Source organism: Plectropomus leopardus, chromosome 22 (genome assembly GCF_008729295.1).
Source record: "Plectropomus leopardus isolate mb chromosome 22, YSFRI_Pleo_2.0, whole genome shotgun sequence".
Taxonomy (NCBI): domain Eukaryota; kingdom Metazoa; phylum Chordata; class Actinopteri; order Perciformes; family Serranidae; genus Plectropomus; species Plectropomus leopardus.
In genome coordinates, this window is record NC_056484.1 from 13,815,964 (window position 1) to 13,834,626 (window position 18,663).

General features: G+C 39.8%; 1 protein-coding gene across 1 annotated transcript in view; it reads left to right on the forward strand.

Annotated features, from left to right (window-relative positions):
* Positions 1 to 18,663, forward strand: part of waslb (WASP like actin nucleation promoting factor b) — a 31,943-nt gene that overhangs the window by 9,501 nt on the left and 3,779 nt on the right. Inside the window, 11 exon segments of the mRNA XM_042511111.1 lie at positions 1,730 to 1,864; positions 2,115 to 2,201; positions 3,489 to 3,512; positions 3,732 to 3,807; positions 6,146 to 6,169; positions 11,104 to 11,287; positions 13,196 to 13,238; positions 16,114 to 16,267; positions 17,574 to 17,745; positions 17,747 to 18,107; positions 18,200 to 18,308. Coding sequence (XP_042367045.1) covers positions 1,730 to 1,864; positions 2,115 to 2,201; positions 3,489 to 3,512; positions 3,732 to 3,807; positions 6,146 to 6,169; positions 11,104 to 11,287; positions 13,196 to 13,238; positions 16,114 to 16,267; positions 17,574 to 17,745; positions 17,747 to 18,107; positions 18,200 to 18,308 — 1,369 coding nt within the window.

Consider the following 18,663-nt stretch of genomic DNA (forward strand, 5'->3'; position numbering starts at 1 on the left):
AAGATGGTGGGCTTGACTTAATGTCTGATTTATTGGGTTGGTGACATAGCACTGAAGAGGTAGAGATCCATAAATCAATTGAAACTGGAAAGAAATCATGGTCACCTCCCTGACCAAGGCGTTACCAAATTTTGAGGCTGCTGTGGTCTCTTTGAGCCTTTGTAGTTCTATTTTGCCCTGTACTGTACACACATACTGATGCAGTGTTTTATCTCCAGTATTGCAGCTTACAGATCTTTCACAGAGTTAAAGGTTCAGTATACAACATTCAAAGCATTAATACAGTAGCAAGTAGTGTGTAGTAGTAGTGAATGAAGTCACACTTCCTCTGTGAGTGTTGTAATCCAAGTTTATCTGTTCTTTATTGTGGTGGACGGTCTGGCTGCTTGTGCATGTTTGTGTATATGAGTTCAGAGTGTGTATCCCACTCGCTAGCTAATAGCCACTGCTCTGCACTGTGCTCGTACATTGGTTACCGCTGATATTGATACGGCATCATAATGATAGCTCAACGCCCACCACTGTTTGTGCTGCAAGAGCAGTTAGCTGCTAGCTGCCAGCACAGCCACCTCAATGTTGAAAACAGTGTGCAGACAACCTTACACAGTCTCTGATTCACAGATATGTGGGTCCTTTAGGGCTCCCATGAATAATTAAGTTCACAAAAACCTTGAAGCCTACCTTATTCACCCTTTGTTAAGTTGTAATCAGTCTATTACTGAATAGGAACCAATCTGTTGATATTCTGTTTGTATAGTATAGTGCTGCATGATATATATGAAGGCATATCTCTATCAATAGTTGCAAATGAGATCTGCAGGCACAGAACCAGAACCTGCAAGCATAATATCTCTGCTTGCAAGAGCATTATTGTAGCCTGAGAGGAGAAAACCATGTTCTGAGTGCACGCAGAATCTGAACGACTACTGTCAATGCTGTTATGCTCTCGAGTTTCAACTGCCTGCCCAGGAGTGTTTTTTGTTTCTGACAGTGAGTTGCCGTAGTATCCCTAAATATTTGGTTAGTTCTTAGGTGAGCTGTTTCTACAGCCGTTTCTCAGGAAGCATAGGGGTTAAGTGTTGGTTTCTGGCACCAACACGCACATGCACCCGGACTGTCCACCACAATAAAGAACAGATAAATTCAGATTACAACACACACAAAGGTAGCTTGACTTCACTCTCTGCTGTTGACGTAATTAGTCCAGTATATCTTTACATAGCAAATTGCTACTATATTAATACTCTCAATCTCTAATCTCTTCGTGATTATTTAAAGTGATACGCCTCCTTAGATATGCCAAAATATCATATTTTGATAGATATTGCAATATGAGGTGTTATTTTAATGGGGATGGCCATTGTTGAATTTAATTTTACCAACAAAAAAAAAAGATATAAAAAAAGATGATGTGTTTTTTTTCTGGGATCTATACCAAATTGGTATGATCCTGTTAGTCTAGAAGATGATTTGTAAGTCACCTATGTAGCACCACAATGCTTCATTTATAAAATTTGGATATTGCACTTGGCCATATTGCAATGTCACTAACATTTCGATTAATTGTGCAGCCCTTGTATAGTATGCGTTTTATTTTAATACTGTGGTCTGCTTACTTAAAACTCCTGTGAGATGCATTCACATGCCTTCAAAAAGCACTGCGTATGTAGTGTCCATCAAGCAACGCAGGATAACATTCCCCTTTTGTCTCCTCTCTCCTTCCCTGCAGTCTTTGTCTTCAGCAGTGGTCCAGGTGTTCACAGCAGATAGGAACTCCAGCTGGAACAAGAGATGCTGCGGGGTGGCCTGTCTGGTCAAAGACAATCCTCAACGATCCTACTTCATCAGGGTCTTTGACATCAAGGTAAATAAACACAAAGCAGCAAGTGGTTCTTCACATCAGTGATTCCCATCATTGTGGTTCATCTCTGCAGTAGCTGGCAGATGATTGTACTCACTATAATTAATATCCAGTGGTGGTGTACCGCTGTTTCATATTCATGACAACATCATATTTTTATAGCCACACAGTTGAATTTGTGGGATGCCTGTCTTATTAACCAATACAGACTTGATATCATTCATTTAATGTTGTCTTTGTGTTTTATCCACAGGACGGTAAGATGATGTTTGAGCAGGAGCTGTACAACAACTTCAGCATCTACCTCCCCAAACCTTACTTCATGACATTTGCTGGAGATGTAAGTTAATCCCTCTATGGATTTCTCTTTTTCGCTTGTTTCTGATCCTCTGTATTGCAGGTCAGCACCTAGATTTGGTCATAGGTGAATACTTTCTTGATTTATGTTTGTGTTTGATGTTGATTTTCAACGATGTGATGTTTTGCTGGAGAGAAGGAAGGAAGAACCAAGTACTGTTGAGATAAACCTAGTGTCTGGCTCTGATGTAAACAACTTGTCAGAAAATGTCATTCAGAACTGTATTTGAGTCATTGGGAAAAGGGCACTAATATCTTCAAAGAAGTCTACCAATAGTACAAAGAATAATTAAGAATTAAAACCGAGCAGGTCAATTGCCAGCATGTAGCCACTGCTTAAAGACAGGGTTCCCACAGTCATGGGAAACCTGGAAAAGTCATGGAAATTTGATGTGTCTAATGAAATTGTTACAATAATCTTCATTGAATAACCTTCCATGTAATGTAAGGTAACAGTCATTTTTATTATCTGTAGCTTTCGACGTAACATAGCTCTATAAGGTCGATGTGATGTTTTGTTTACCACTGGATGATTGTTAATTTTCCCCCCTGCATTCGCTCCCTTTCATCCTGTTTGCCAGCTAGCTGAAATAATGTTTGAATAGAATTTGAATTTAATATGTTTGAAAAATGCCAGGCAAGTGAGGTGAAAGTTTTTATTTTTATGGGATCTTGAGAAGTCATGGAAAGCCTTTAAATTTTATCTTTGAAGATATGTGTGAACCTCATAAAGACATTTCCTCGTAGACTTTTCTATCCGAGTGAAGCAAATTTGAACCTGTTTGACAAGGTGTTGCTTTGTTACTTCAAACAAACCAAAAGCTTATTTGTGACATTTGGTAAACACTACACACCTGTGCTGAGACATTCATAATGAGCCTAGTAGATCCAAATTGTTTTTTTTTCAGGAATCAAGAAGTGGATTTGAAAATCACATTTTAACCAAAAATGTGATTCCTTGTAAATTTTCAAATGAATTCAGAGGCAGTTTGCATCCCCTAAGCATGCTCAAAACAGCGTAGATTTATGTTTTCGCTCAACAGAACAAGTACATACAAGTCTCAGTTTGCAAGAGAGCCTTTTTTTTTCTCCTTCGAAAACTACAGAAATTCTGTTGGAGAACTGATGTCTGTTTCCACCATGTAAAAAAACTCATTGTTTGTAGAAATCATAACTTTGCGTCACATCTAAAGCATTTAATGTGACAAGACGGTTTTATTTGAGGAGCAAACATCTTAGCTGGTGGGTACATTGGCTTAGACTCCAGCAGACCATGAGGTATGTGGGACTGTTGATTGTGGTGATAAGGCTGGGAAGGTATGCACGACATGGTTTGGAAATTTAATCATGGAAATTAGGTGGTTACTGTAGGTACTCAGCATGTAATAAGAAATATATTGAGTTTGCAAATCTTTATAAACCTCTCTTGTGTTCTCTCTGTGTGTGTGTGTGTGTGTGTGTGTGTGTGTGTGTGTGTGTGTGTGTGTGTGTGTGTGTGTGTGTGTGTGTGTACTTTGCCAGTGAGGAGGAGACCAAACGTTTCCGCACCCAAGTGACAGAGCTAGTTGGGAGAAGACAAAGGAAAACTGGTACCAACTTACTGCTAATGCCAACTGGCCAAAAAATCTACTTCGTAATCTAACTCATTGAAAAAAATGACACGTTTATCAAATTTGTATCTTGTATTGAAAATATATATAAAGATATTTTTTACAAATCAAACCATGTTACTACAAGGATGATTAGACCATTTGTCTAACATGAATTTTGAAAACAGGTGTAGTTCCCCTTTAAATGATGCAATAAGAGGTTTTGGTTTGACTAGTGTGGGCACAAGATCAAATTTATTTCTAAATGTGTCATTTTTTTACAGTACTTTATCCCACAGATTTGGGCAAAACTGTCTTCATGTCAATACATGACCAAAAGGGATTCTTAAGCACTAGACTGATGCTTTCATGCAACAGTGTGTTCCAGCTGTGAGATGTGGGTTCGGCCTGATATTTGAGTCTGTTTAAGTGTCGTGTATTGCAAAAGACTTTCTGCCTGGGTCTGTGTACTATACTTTCTGATCTTCTTTCTTCTAATCTACTGCAATATCTCCACACAGTTCTTACAACCTCTGATAACATTTCATCATTCTCAAACTTAGTCTTTAAGGTCCTGAAATTTACAGTCAAATTTGGGCTTAATATTGATTAAAGAAATACAATACCAGTACCCTGAAAGTGGAAGAGATTGACCTTTTTTTCTACTTTAATTTTGATATATATTAAGTGAATAGAAGCATTCAGTTGTGTAAAATGCCATCAGATGCCACTGGTGTGTAGTACAGCCATATTTGAGCTGAGTTTTGGTGGTGTTTAGCTGCTGTGTGGTAGCGAGCCAATCACACGTCACATTAAATTGAAGAAGCTTGCAGTAATTGGCAAAAGTAGTATTTTTTAAGATCTAGCAACAAAAAGGATCAAATGCAGCTATTGTTTGATTGGAAATGTTTTTAAACTACTTGGTACTGGGTTATGTTAATCTACCTTAATGCTATCATGTACCAGCACTCAGCTCTAGTCAATTTATAAAAGTGAAAAGAAAGATTTATTAACAATCCATGAATTAATCTAATCTAATTGTTTGTTATTCAAAATTATCTTTGCAAAATTATTCCATTTTTGGTGTTGTGAGAAAAACTTCCGACAGTGAGTCGTAGACTGTTTGTGCCTTTGTCACAGAAACAGCTTCTAGTCAGGGAGAAGACTGTTTATCTGTTTTCTGTCACAGTTTTTTTCTCAACTCAAACACCACCAGGTAAATTTTTTTTTACAAAAACCTCACGGATTCGTCACACTTCACTCCAGCCTGTGAACAAATATATGCTGAGTGGCCCAAGGGGGGCACTACAGTTTCAGGTTAAAATGAGTAAAAGAAATCAGCTGTGAGAGGACTTCATCCCTCATGGGAACACTGTCTCCAGAGTCGGCATGAATTGAACATGTATGAGGGCGCCTTTATTACCATTTTGCCCTTAGGATGTTTTTTGTGAATTGTAATTATACAGAAATAGCACTCAAGAAACGTGTTTTTTGAGAAACAGCATGTGCTTTACATGGTTTTCATCCAGCAACAACAATTAGACTTTTGGACTGCAAAAGAAGAAGGCAATTTCACATTTTATTTTGAATTATAACTTATCTTGCATATCTAAGTAAATGAGGCATGAATGTTTGCATTCACCAGAACAGACTCACAGACAAGGATTCAACTGAACACACATTGTTTATGCAAGAGATGACCTTAAAGTTATTAGTCGCATTCAGCTCAGCCCTTAACTTTCATCATTACTTGCTTGATTAAGACCGTCTGTCTTCCTCCTTCCTCTTGTGCGGGTCATTTCCTGAACCTTCAGATGGATCCTTCTTTCATCTTTTCCTTTCCAGCCCTCTGCTGGGTGCCTTATCTTATCAACAAGACTTCTTCTGTGTGACCTTCAGCCTTTGGGAAAACTCGACATTAGTAGAGACATTAGTATTTTGAAGTGTGTCTGTCTGTTTATATTTTAAATACATACTGTAATGTATGTAAGACAAAGAAAGATGTGTGTGTTGTACTCTTCAGCTTTGAATGTATGTATGGATATAATATCAGCTGTTGCGCGTGTGTGTGTGTGTGTGTGTGTGTGTGTGTGTGTGTGTGTGTGTGTGTGTCTGATTTCCGTCTCCTAAACACGCTAACAGCACCAACACTCTGCTTTGCAAATCTTTCTAAATAACTTTCCACTCTGTGCAACACATGCACGATCCCGCCGAGACCCGCACTTCTTAACCAACAAACTCTTTGTACATCTGACACACTCACACATTTCGCTTCTCACTAATACAACAAACTACTAAGCGCAGCATAGTAATGATTGCATTTGTCTTGTGTTCACAGAGAAGAGACGCGACCCTCCAAATGGTATGTTGTTCCACTGTTTTCTGTCGATAAGTTCATAAATAATCTAAACAGAAATGTAAAACCAGAGTGAGATAGAACTGGCGACGTGTGTGTGTCAGTTTATTCGGTATGTCAGAGGGGTGGAATTTCAGGATCATTCAGATTTTTTGTTTTACTTGGCAGAAACTCAAGACTGTACTTCCTCTCCCGCACATTGTGGAAACTATGTAGCATACGTAACATTTCATATTCTGTTTAGGAAAAACACTATGTGGCATCCATGAGGAGTAAATGGAACACCAAAAGGACTGATTATACAAGAAAAATGCTACTTAAATTGGACCTATGATCAACTTAAATTAACTATTGTCAACAAACTGTATTTACATTGTCCAGTAAGACATCAGCTGTGTTGTATTTCCTTACAGCAACATTTGTGTTGTCTTTTGACACATACACATGTCCCACACTGCAGAGTATAAAGGAAATCTAATTCACCAAGTCAAAGTCCCCCCCCCCCGATACTGTTGCTAATGTTGGACAAGCTTGACAAAAAGAAGGCTCTGAAGATAACGCATGAAAAGTTGTAGAGGCGCCCAGTAGCTCACCTGGTAGACCGGCCGCCCCGTGTACAGAGGCTATGTCCTCCGCTCAATAGGTTCAAATCCGACCTGCGACCCTTTGCTGCATGTCACCACCCCCCACCAAAAATTATTCTTGAAAAAACACAAAGTTGTAATCTGAAAGCAGTGGTACTCCCTTCAATTCTTTGTGTATGTTTTCTTAAATGAAAAACTAATAAATATAAAGTTTTAAAATATGGTTTGCTTGTCAAAATAGACAAGCCTTGCACATAGCATATAGTTACCAAGCTCACTTAAATGTTATTTGAGCACAGAGCAAACAGGGGCAGAACTTAGGACTTGTAGTTGTAGATGGTGGTGAAGCTGCTCCAAGAACAGCACAGACCACACAAAAAACATATTATTTGGGAAAACATGTTGCTTTCCCTTCATAAGGTGAAAATGGCGGTCTGATTGACGTGCATCAGTGAAAGTATTTTGTTATCCAGCTGTAGACACAATCAAGCTTCAAATACATATTGCTTACAAATCCACTAACGTAGCATTGGGAACCTCTAAGAAATAGTTGCTTTGTTGTGTATATTATCTATATACGTATTATACAGTCAATCAAAATGAAAGATGTTTAAGAATCTGGAGGCCAAAAAAAAGCATGTGATCATTTCAGTGCAATTGCACCCAGCCCACTATAACACCACAATGCGCTATAGTGGAGTCTTGATCTGTGAAGGATGTGCTCTTCATGCTTTGACCTTCACTCAGTATGATGACTAAACAGATGGAATACATTTTGTGGATGTGCAAATATTCATTGTGGACACGCAGCATGAGACACAGTCTACTTTGACACAGGAAGGAGACAGACAGATAGCACGATTTGACCCAGCTGGCTTATTAATATATCTGTGAGAGTGTGCATGCAGTCGTGCAGAAGTCTTTGACACATTTTCCTGATGCTTTACTTTGGGGGTCACATGATCAGATGCCATACATGGTCATACATGACATCCATGCAGCTCTCATAAGGATGGTTTATTTACAGCCAGTGATTCAGATTTTTGACTCTGCGTTCTTTTCTGTAGAAAGGAGAATGAAAAGTGTTATCTAACATTACATTTACCTGCACCTGATTGTGCTGTCATGCACAAATGTTTGTACCAGTTTCTATATCGGATTTGTCATGCATGGGTTCAGTTTCTGAACAAGTGCATCTTGTATTTGAATTGGTTCCTTTCCAAAGGAAGTCATCCTCGTCCTCTCACAGGAATATCTTCTCTCTGTCTCCATCTGTCTCACTCTCACTTCCCATGACCGCATCATAGCTCTGTTACTGTCTGTCATCTGGTTCATGCTCTCCTTCTGTTCTGCCCTTTCCCCCGCTGCCCTTTCCAGCTCTCCCCCTCTCATCATTTGTCCCCATCCGCCCTCTGCTCTCCATTTAATCTGTCTTAATTTTCATCTTTGCGCTCTCTTTCAGTGTCTGCCTCTATTGCGCTGTCGTCCTGGCGTTTTCTCTCGCTCCGCAGATTCATCATGTTTTAGAAACCCCCCTGAGATTAACATGGGGATTAATGCATGGACAGGTTTTAATGGTTACGTAAAAATCCAGCGCTAAATCCAGAATGATTTGCTGGGATTAGATCCATTTGTATGTTCTGCAGCGAGAGGGAGGAGATGGTAGTAGAGGTGGGTGGAGAAATGTTCAGAGCGAGCCAATCCGAGCAAGATAATCTGACAGCACTCCCCGTTGTGAGGGGAAGTCAAGGGAGTAGAAAATGATTGCAAAACAGATTCAGAATATGCAGAGTGTGTCAGAAAGATGCATGAAGCAGGGGAATGTAGTGAACAATTTGCAAAGGAGAAAACTGTTGCTGTGATGGAAGGAATGCAGGAGGAAGAGTAAACTTTGGCCGCTGGCTGGCGAAGTGTTGGCTGGCTCTTCTCCCTTCTGATGGCATCGCTGGATGTCTGCCTTCACAGCTCAGACAGCATGAGCGTAAACTCCACCAGATGTCTGATGAGGATATTAATTCAGTAAATGCAGACTGTTGCAACAAGTCCGTCACAAGTTGGTTTTTATTCTGTGCTGGTGTTTTGGTCGTGTTTTGGAAACCTTTGAGGTCATCTTGGCTTTCGAGTTGCAGCAAAGAAAAAACCTTTTCCCTGGAAAGACAGGGATCCATTCTGGAAAAAAAAGAGAGGAGCATTGTGCTTTTTACCTGCTTAAAAAGTCAGGTTCAAGAGAAGGTTTTTGGAAAGCAGCCTGTCCGTGTTGGAGATGAGAACATCCTGGATGTGATATCTCCAACAGACTATTGCTTTCTCGACTCGGAAAGAATACTTCCGATCTTCCTTGGTGTCTCCATCTGAGCTTGCTCTCACCGCATCGCTCATGCCCAGGCTGCTGCTACGATGATGTTCTGCACCACCTTCCTGTCTACTCCCTCTGAGGAACTCAATTGTGAGGGCACTGGAGGAGGAGCCGCAGGAGGTGGAGGTTTGAGCCCAGGGAGCTGTCTGTCCTCTTTGCACTGCCTGGTCCTCCCTCAGGACGAACTGTACCCATCTCTCTCCGACCCGACCGCTCGCCTCTCGATTTCACCTGAAGAGCGAGCGCACAACTTGGTCGGCAAGATGCTTCTCGGTGTCAGTATGAGCGCATGCAGAGCCAGAGATGGTGGGTGTATTTGGGACAGGGTGAGGAGGAGACGGAGCCGGTCGGCCTCGCCTTCGCCCAGCAAAACTCCCAAAAGTCCATGTAGTGAGAGTGTTAAAGGTATGTGCTTCAGCTGAGGCAGTGCTATCTGTCATCTGTGATTTGAAATCCACGTTGTGTGGCTGCGTGAGTATGATGGACTCTAGTGTCCGCTCAGTGTAACCGCCTGTTAGTTGTTTACTTTACCCTGTGGAGTTACGTGACGTGTTTATCTGGGAGTAGCTTGTTTTCAGAAGAAAGGAATCTATCCTTTTCCTCACTTTGATGTATAAGCACAAAAAGTGTTCCACATTATTACGATCAAATTCGAATGCAATGTATTATCATCCCTGTGACATCTTGTGGCATCTTGTGTTTTTAGTTTAGTATGAGGACACGAAGGGATGCACCAAACGTGATATACTGCTCCAATAGTGATGTGTGTGTATGTGTCCTTTTGTCCCCACAATGTCCTGAGTATAGGGTTGGGTATCATTTGGGTTTTATTCTGAAAGCGGTGCTAAAAGGATACTTTTATAACGGTACTAGCGCCTAAACGGTGCCTGAACCGATAATTTAAATAAAAATTGTTGCACTATACTTAACTGTTAAAAGTATACTTGAATGTATAAATATGGATAAATATAAATCATTAATAACAAATTCACCTTCTAGGTTCAAGTAACAAAAATAATTTCCATTTACATAGCTGACAGTTTGGAGGATTCATTGAGGCATGCATCATCTGCAAGAGTGAATCTGCCGCTCAGTAACATAACATTAGTTTTATTTATGGTTCTCTCTTCTGCAACTTCATTGGATGTCAGATACGTTCAAACAAATGCAAACTGGAGAGTTAAGTGTCAACGTGCTGGAAATGAATAAGGTTAGCAAATCAGGAAATTAATTGTTTTTGGCACACTTTTTAAATAACATATTTTTCAGTCTTTGGGCTAAGGTGTCAAGTTTTCAAGTCAAAAGGCTCAAACCCAAGTGAAGTCAGGAGTCATTGGTTTTAAAGTCCAAGTTGAGTTGTAAGACTTTTTTTGTCATTGTTTTTCAAGTCAAGTCTAAAATCATCTAATTTATGACTTGAGTCTGACTCAAGTCCAAGTCATGTGACTCGAGTCCATTCCTCTGTTTTACACCACATTTAAACCTTTATAACTCAAAGACACTGTAAGTTTTGATAATAATGTTTTGTTTGTATCTGTTTTTAGTCTAACCACCTCTGCCATTTAAATCAAATATCCTGAGAGGTAATAATGAGATGATGCTATAATCCCAAGTATTATAAGCCATTTTCACGCCCACAAACCAAAATAAAATAGCTAGACCTGAGTCTGTTATAGCTGTTAAATAATGGATTACATAACCAAAGGGACACTGCTGGCCCTGAAAAGCTCCATGATTATAATTCAAAGTGGACCCAAGGTCATTTTCAATGAAATGTTAGACATTTTACTGCATTGTCCCTATTAAACCAGATTTCTAATTCTTTTTCCTTCCTTCTTATGTAACGAAGGTACATGCATTCAACATTTAAAAAGTACTCATACTTGTTTGGCTGCAGTGGAAAACTCCAGAAACTGTATTTTAATGAAACTGCTGTCCTGTATTCATTCCAGCTGCTGTTTTATATAAACCCTAACTTTGTTGTCTCTGTCATTTTTAAGGCCCATCATTGCCCATGGCTACAGTCGACATCAAAAACCCAGAGATCAGCAATGTTCATCGTTACCATAACAACTCTCAGATGAACAACATCGTGCACTCGTCTTTCCCCAAGAGAGAGAAAAAGGGCAAGGCGAAGAAGAAGAGGTTGACCAAGGCGGACATCGGCACACCAAGCAACTTCCAGTGAGTCACACACAGGCACTCTGGGGCGGCTGTGGCTCAGGAGGTAGAGCGGGTCGTCCACTAAAAGGAAGCATTTCCATGTATCGTTGGGCAAGATACTGAACCCCAAATTTCTCTTGCTTGGTTTGTAACTGCTTGTGAATGTTTAACTGAGCAGGAAGTGTTACCTTGTGCGTGAGCCTCAGCCACCTCAGCCATACAAATGGCACCATTTGTATGGAGACAGATTTGTCTCAATATTGGATCAATAATTTGTGTGTCAATTTGTAATTTGTAAATAGAAAACAACTCCCACAAATACAAAAAAAAACTGTAAATGCACAAAAATATTTTGCAAATGCACAAATTATACAAGTTAGAATTAAAGTTTGTGTTGACTTTAAATTGGTCTATATTGTTTATAAATTGATAAATTCACAGATTGTTTTTGAATTTGCTAAATAGTTTTGTGAGTTCAAACATCTTTTTTTTTTTCTTTTTCTATTTTTAAAAAAGCATTTTTTTGTATTATACCACAGAGAGTCGATCGGTTCGCTCAAATAATACCGAGACAAATCTATCAGGAGGACTTGACAGGTGTTATTCAAATGGAAGTCTGACTCCATTTAATATCAGGGCGGGCTTCAGTCCAGTGATTGATAAAAATCGTCTTGTTCAGATTGAGCTGCAAAATCCTTTTCAACATTTTTCAATGACTCGTAATTGTTTGTGTTGACTTTTTTAAATTGGTTATTCCACATTACCACATACACACATACTACATGTGCCCAAACTCTAAAACACATGCACTTGTCAAAGTGAGTGATCCTACAAACTCTGAAGTCATTCTGCCTGTAGGTGGCGCAATATGATAAAATTACACAAGTGGGAGTTTGGTAGGGTGTGTGTGTGTGTGTGTGTTTGATAATCTGTGTATCTTTTGATAAGAGAGATAGTGAGAACTGTCAATTTAACTCCTGTGATTTTAAATAATTTGGTTCATCAGACAGGACCTTAGTCTGTATTTATATAGCACCCTCAAAATATAGTTAAATAAAGTTAAAACAGAAGCAAGAAGGTTTTCTTGCAAAGGCAACATAACAATAAGAGCCAAACAATAATGCCGAACTGGACAAAATTTAAGAGAGAAATAATTACAGAACCAAAATAACAACAACAACCCGTACCAATAAGAGTAAATGCAGTTCAAAGAATATTAGCAGTAAACACAGAAATAATAGTACTTATAATTGAATTAAACAAGATCAAGACAGAATATATATATATATATAAGTTAAAAGACAAACCAAAATAGATTAATTAAAATAGACAAATTAAAATTTGTTAATGGGAGGTAAAACCCTTTGGCATGTCTCGTGTTATTGTTATGTAAATCATAGTTGGGTTGAAAAAATACTTAACAAGTCACAGGAAGCATAGCAGGTTGATGTAATTTTTTTTATAAATGATTGTATGCAGATTGTAATATAAATGCAAATTAAACATTTGTGTGTTTGAACCCAAAGAGCAACAGCTACTTGATAGTAGGTCATTGAGTTTATTGTAGCCGTTTGACAAATTTGTCTTTTATCCGTCTTGTCCGTATAAGTGCTGGTAAAAGTGGGCGAGGAATTAATCCAGGCTGTCTTTATTCAGAATCCAATCCTGTATAGAGTGTAGCATGATTGGTAATGCAGGGAAATCTGTGCTGTGCTTTCAGGAATAGTCACTATTATAGTCTTTATGAGATGCAGCAGGTCACCAGTGGGCCATCTGAGTTTTAAAAAAGGGAGCGACATGGATAATGCAGCAGTGCAACCAACCTCAGCCTGTGTGTCTCCTCTTTTGGGGGGAAATTAGCTTTATATATCTTCTGTTTGTTTTTGACTTTGATGTGATCTCACAATCTCTCCTGTGCTTCTCTCACAGGCACATTGGCCACGTAGGATGGGATCCAAACACAGGATTTGATGTAAGTGCAATACAGCAATGTAACATTAATATGTGTGCTAATTTGTGTGTGTGTCCCTCCCCCACACTGTAGTATGTGACCTCTAGATATTCTTAAAATTGGTCCCCTAATTCATCTTTGCATTTGTCAGTCAAACATCCCTCTCCCAGACAAAATTTAATATCAGCTCCCAAAATATTCTGCTGAGCTGCGAGGCCAAGTCATCAGCAGGGTTACACAAGGAGATTTTGGAAGGGAAGAGAATCAACCTGCATCTGCATAATCCATGGACTCGTTCCCAAAAAGCATCATCAGTAATTATGCTGGATGCAGGATGATGAGTATGAGATCATGCAGGTCAGAGGACTTAAATGAAAGAGATGAAATTCAGATGATTTGGTTTCATAAGTTAATGCTTTCAAGGACTTAGATTGATTTGAATGGGTGACGTCAGCTGAGTAAAGCATGCTGACCTCCCAAATCCTCAGGCTTAAAGCTGGAGCACAAATGAGTGGATTCACAAATGAGCAAGGGATATATTTTATAGTCATACCAGGTAATTTTATTCTCTTTCTTACATAGCCTTAAGCAGTAGACACTGCAAATGAAATAGGCACATTTTAAGTGATAATCCATCCAAAATGTGTTTGTGTTTTACATTTATTTCACCAGGGAGTCCCACTGAGATCATAAATCTCTTTTACAAGAGAGACCAGGCCTAGGTATCAGCTGTGCAAAATCACAGAAGAACTGCTATTTAATAAAATTCCTTCTAAATAATGTGATTTTTTTTTTCCGGGTAACTTTAAATTTGTAAATTAATATAAAACATGTAAAGTTTTGTGTACTTTTAATCACCATATTTATGAACACACAAGTTTTTCACATTATTTAAAAGGAAATTTAAAGTTTTATGGTTTTCAGGAAAAACAACCTAATTCCTCCATCCCCACATTCTCTACAGGTTTCCTACAGTCATGGAAAGCCTGGAAAGTTAATGAAGTTAGGAAAATCCTTGGTCCTTAAATAGGGTCTTTTAAAAGCCATGAGAACTTTTGAAATTTTATCTATGAAAATGTGTGAAAACTCTGTCTTGAACTCCCCCTTAAATTCAGCCATGCATATAAAAGTTTCTAATTTTAGATCTGTTTGGAGATTATTCAACACCCAAGGCGCATAGAAGGAAAATACAGTTTTCCCCAGATCTGTAAAATGCAAAAGAAAACTTTTTAAAAATAGCACAGCTGGAAATTGACAGAACTAAGACAAAGAAGGTTACAGAGAAAAACTGAATGTTTACCTAGTATCACTTTGTAGCTAAAAATATACAAATGCTGTTTTCTGTGAGTGGTCAATGACATCCAATCCACCAGTGCAGTGGAGAGGAAGGGGCTTTGCATTTGTAATGAAATCTAGAGATGCATGATACCTAATCAAAGCTTCACGTGTATACAATATCACCATAATCAGTCACAGACAGTGACAGTAATTTTCACATTTTTTTTTTTAAATGGGATAGAAATAGAACGAGATTTACTTAAAGCTTACTAACTGAAGTAGCAATAGGCACATTAGATTTAAAAAAAATTTTTAAAAAAATAAAAAAAATTCTGTGGTCAGCTTAGATGAATGTTTTTTATAATGGACACAATTAGTGACCAGCTGTGGTGGGAAAAAAATACTTGAAAATGCACCAGAATGTGGCATTTAACGTAGTTATGCTGCGTTCACACTACAGGCGATACAGCATCAGGCTGCACTTCATCTTCATTGGAACGCCAACGGACCTGACACATTACAAATGAAAGTTGAGCTCGTCTCGACTTTTTTGGGGCTCCAATGACGTGGTGAAGCGTTAACCAATCATATGTTTTTGTCTCTAGCTGAGGTGCTGTGTCATTTAGCTTTGTTTGCTGGCGCTGTGCTAGCATTATGTGGACCCAGATATGCAGAGAGGTGGCTAAATGTGATGTTAAAGTGGACATTGATATAAGCAGTTTTTTTTTTTTTTTTTTTTTTTTTTTTTTACCAAATACAAACTTTAGATGATGTTCAGTTAAGATGCTTTGTGGCAAGGAACAAACACACAAGACTGATGATGTAACAACATGAATGAGCACAGCGACTCGGCAATAATGTAGCTGTTTACACTGTTGCATTGTAGCGCATAGTCTGAATGCAGCATTATTCTACAGTTATCTATGGCTTTTTCTTTATCATATTTGCTTTTATAACAGTAATAATAAAAGCCCTGCATAGACCTTTTTTAACTTGTAAAATGTGGGTTAATGCGAATTATTTTTTCTCCTGGGTGCCAGCCTGCAATTGTGACCCCACACCACCAGGTGGCAGCATGATGGCTGATATTGCAGCCTAATTTTGAGCTTCCTTCATATCTGAAAGTGGCAAGGGAGAGTGTAACATCACAAATTATTTTATTAAAGGAGTGACTTCCTACAGGCTCCTGACTGAATGAACCAGTTGATGTGGTTGAACAGATTTCTCACAGCCAGTGTCAAACTGTGTAATCCTGCTTTTTCAGATGTCCCCCTTTTAATCCGAACTGAACCAAACTCAACACTTAACATGCTTGTCACATAATGTGTTACTGAGCTGTAAAGCTCATAAATACAGATTAAAACCAGTGAAATCACATCACAGATCTTAACATATAGGGCACCAGATTATGCATGTGCAGGAATATGCTCAAACATGAGCTACTCTGTTGTAGCCAGTTTGTGTTAGTTGCTGTGGTGAGGAGGCTGGATTTATGTTTTTCACTGAAGCAGACGACAAATGTGCCCAAGATGATCATTAATTATATTTTTCTTATTTTGTTAAAAGAATTTCATACTATGAACCACAAACTGTGATATTCTCTCTTTTTTTTCCTCAGTTGAATAACTTGGACCCAGAGCTGAAGAATCTGTTTGATATGTGCGGCATCTCCGAGGCCCAGCTTAAGGACAAGGAAACCTCAAAGGTCATCTACGACTTCATAGAGAAGAAAGGGGGCGTAGAAGCTGTCAAAAATGAGCTACGGAGACAAGGTAAAGACGATGCGTTGTTAGGAACACAGATTGTCTTCTACCCTAAAAACAACTAGTTTACTGCCATAGTAGCAAAAGGGATTTTTTTGTTTTACCAGTTTTTGTTCTTTGGACAAAAAATTAGAACTGAAAAGGGAGATTAAAAAAGGAGACAAAAAGACTCTGTGTGTGTCAGGGCTCGTGGACATGCCACTTCGCCATGCTTCACGGCACTCTATTTCCATCTGTGCAGTCCATAAAAAAAAAACAACTCACTCCCTGCTTGTACGCCCCAGCTCTTCTTCTCTGCTCATGTGTGTGTCAAAAAATGGATGAGCAGAGACTAGGGGTCCATTCGTAAATCTGAAGCGCTGTTGGAGTGTACCATTCGAATATTAAGAAACGCCAAACTCTTGGAGCAGCAAAGTGCCAAACAGAGTGAGTGTGTGATTGACATAGCCTCTTAGTGTCAAGTTTCAGATTAGATTTATGAACACACATTGAGGTTGAGGTCGAATAATATCTGGACTACACGACCCACATTGTACTTATTATGAAAACGCCCTTCTTCAAAGTAGTAAATACCTTGTGTGGGTTTTTCGTTGGCGTGCTGCAGCACATGTGTGGCGCCATGATGTAGTAAATGTTCAGTGAGACTGTGTTATAATATCCATGCACGGGTTTTTTGCAGCACGCTGACCTTGTGAAATATGTTTTACAGGGTGATTGTCAGTGTAAAATAGTCTAACTGGTGGTGATTTTATTCCCAGATCCGCCGCAGTGGAGTGGTAGGTTACTGTGCATGACGTGCTGTGACAGTTTATGATTTTGCATGTCATGTTTTGCTGTACGGTGACCCAAGAATTGAGTCATAGCGTGTGAGGTTTTTGCAGTTACTGAAGTTCAGTGTTTGCTCTCTTACACTTGTGTGTACTTGTAGTTGGATGGTTGATCATTAGCTGACTCTGAGGAGTCATGAATAACACATCATTCCCACAGTTTTCAATAATGAGATTCAACATTAGTACATTCAAGAAGCCTGCCCCCAGTGGCTTCATTTTATAACTGCATGATGCATTGACACTAAAGATTTGGAAAATTGATGAGCATTTTTGACAGATGTGCTGTGAAATCCTTTGTGACTCTCCAGATCCTCCAGCTGTCCCTTCGTGAAATATATTTTTTAGGATGAAATTTAAAAAAAAAAACACACAAAACTGAAACAAAATCTGGATGTTCATCGTGGCTTCATTGTGAACTCTGGTATAAAATAATGATTTCAACTTTGCTCTTTTTCACTTCAAATTTTTGTTTTTTCTCTCTCCAGCTCCTCCACCTCCTCCATCCAGAGGTGGCCCTCCTCCCCCACCCCCACACCACGGCTCGGCCCCCCCTCCCCCTCCTCCTGCCAGGGGGCGAGGTGCCCCACCACCTCCTCCTCCCTCCAGAGCTCCCGTCTCTGCACCCCCTCCTCCCCCTCCATCCCGACCTGGCATGGCCCGCTCCCCCACCTCCCCCGCCCAGCCGAGGCTCTCTCCCTCCTCCTCCTCCACCAGCCCACGCCTCAATACCTGTGGTGCCTCCCCCACCACCTCCTCCTCCCTCATCCTCAATTCCATCCAGTGCCGGAGGACCACCTCCTCCCCCTCCACCTCCCCCACCTCCTGGCCCTCCACCCCCTGCTCCTCCGCTGCCGGAGGCTAATGGAGGGGACAGCGGCATGCCCGGTAAGTCGGCCCTGCTGAGTCAGATCAGAGAAGGCACCCAGCTGAAGAAGGTGGAGCAGAGAGAGCGGCCGGTGTCCAGCACCGGCAGAGACGCACTTCTGGACCAAATCCGACAAGGAATCCAGCTCAAACCGGTCAGCATTCGTTTGTTACGCACAACACACCTCTCAGTCAAAAATAGATTTATATGTACCCCGAGTTTTAACTCCCGCCGTCTTCTTTACAGAGAGATGATAATCCGGATTCAGCTCCTTCCACCCCGGCCCCCTCGGCAGGCATCGTGGGGGCCCTGATGGAGGTGATGCAGAAACGGAGCAAGGCGATTCACTCTTCAGGTACACAAACACACAGACACATTCAACATTTACGCAAGTAGCCTTTAAATTGTCTTTGTTTCCTGTTTCATGTCATGCACAGTTGAAATCCACAGGAAGGTTTACACACTGTTATTAGTTTAACACTTATCATGGAACTTACCTTGCAATCTACTATTGGTATATAAATTACTCGCACTGTGTTATGTTGAATTTGTAAAGAAAACTTTGTTTTTCTTGCATGCCTCCACAGTGAACGAAGAATCCAAAAACAAAAAAAAAATCTCAAAGAGAGCATATATGAATTTTACTTTTCAGTTGCCTGTCCAAAAAGGCTGTCTCTCTTTTTTTAAAAATTCTTTTTAAGTTCATTTAA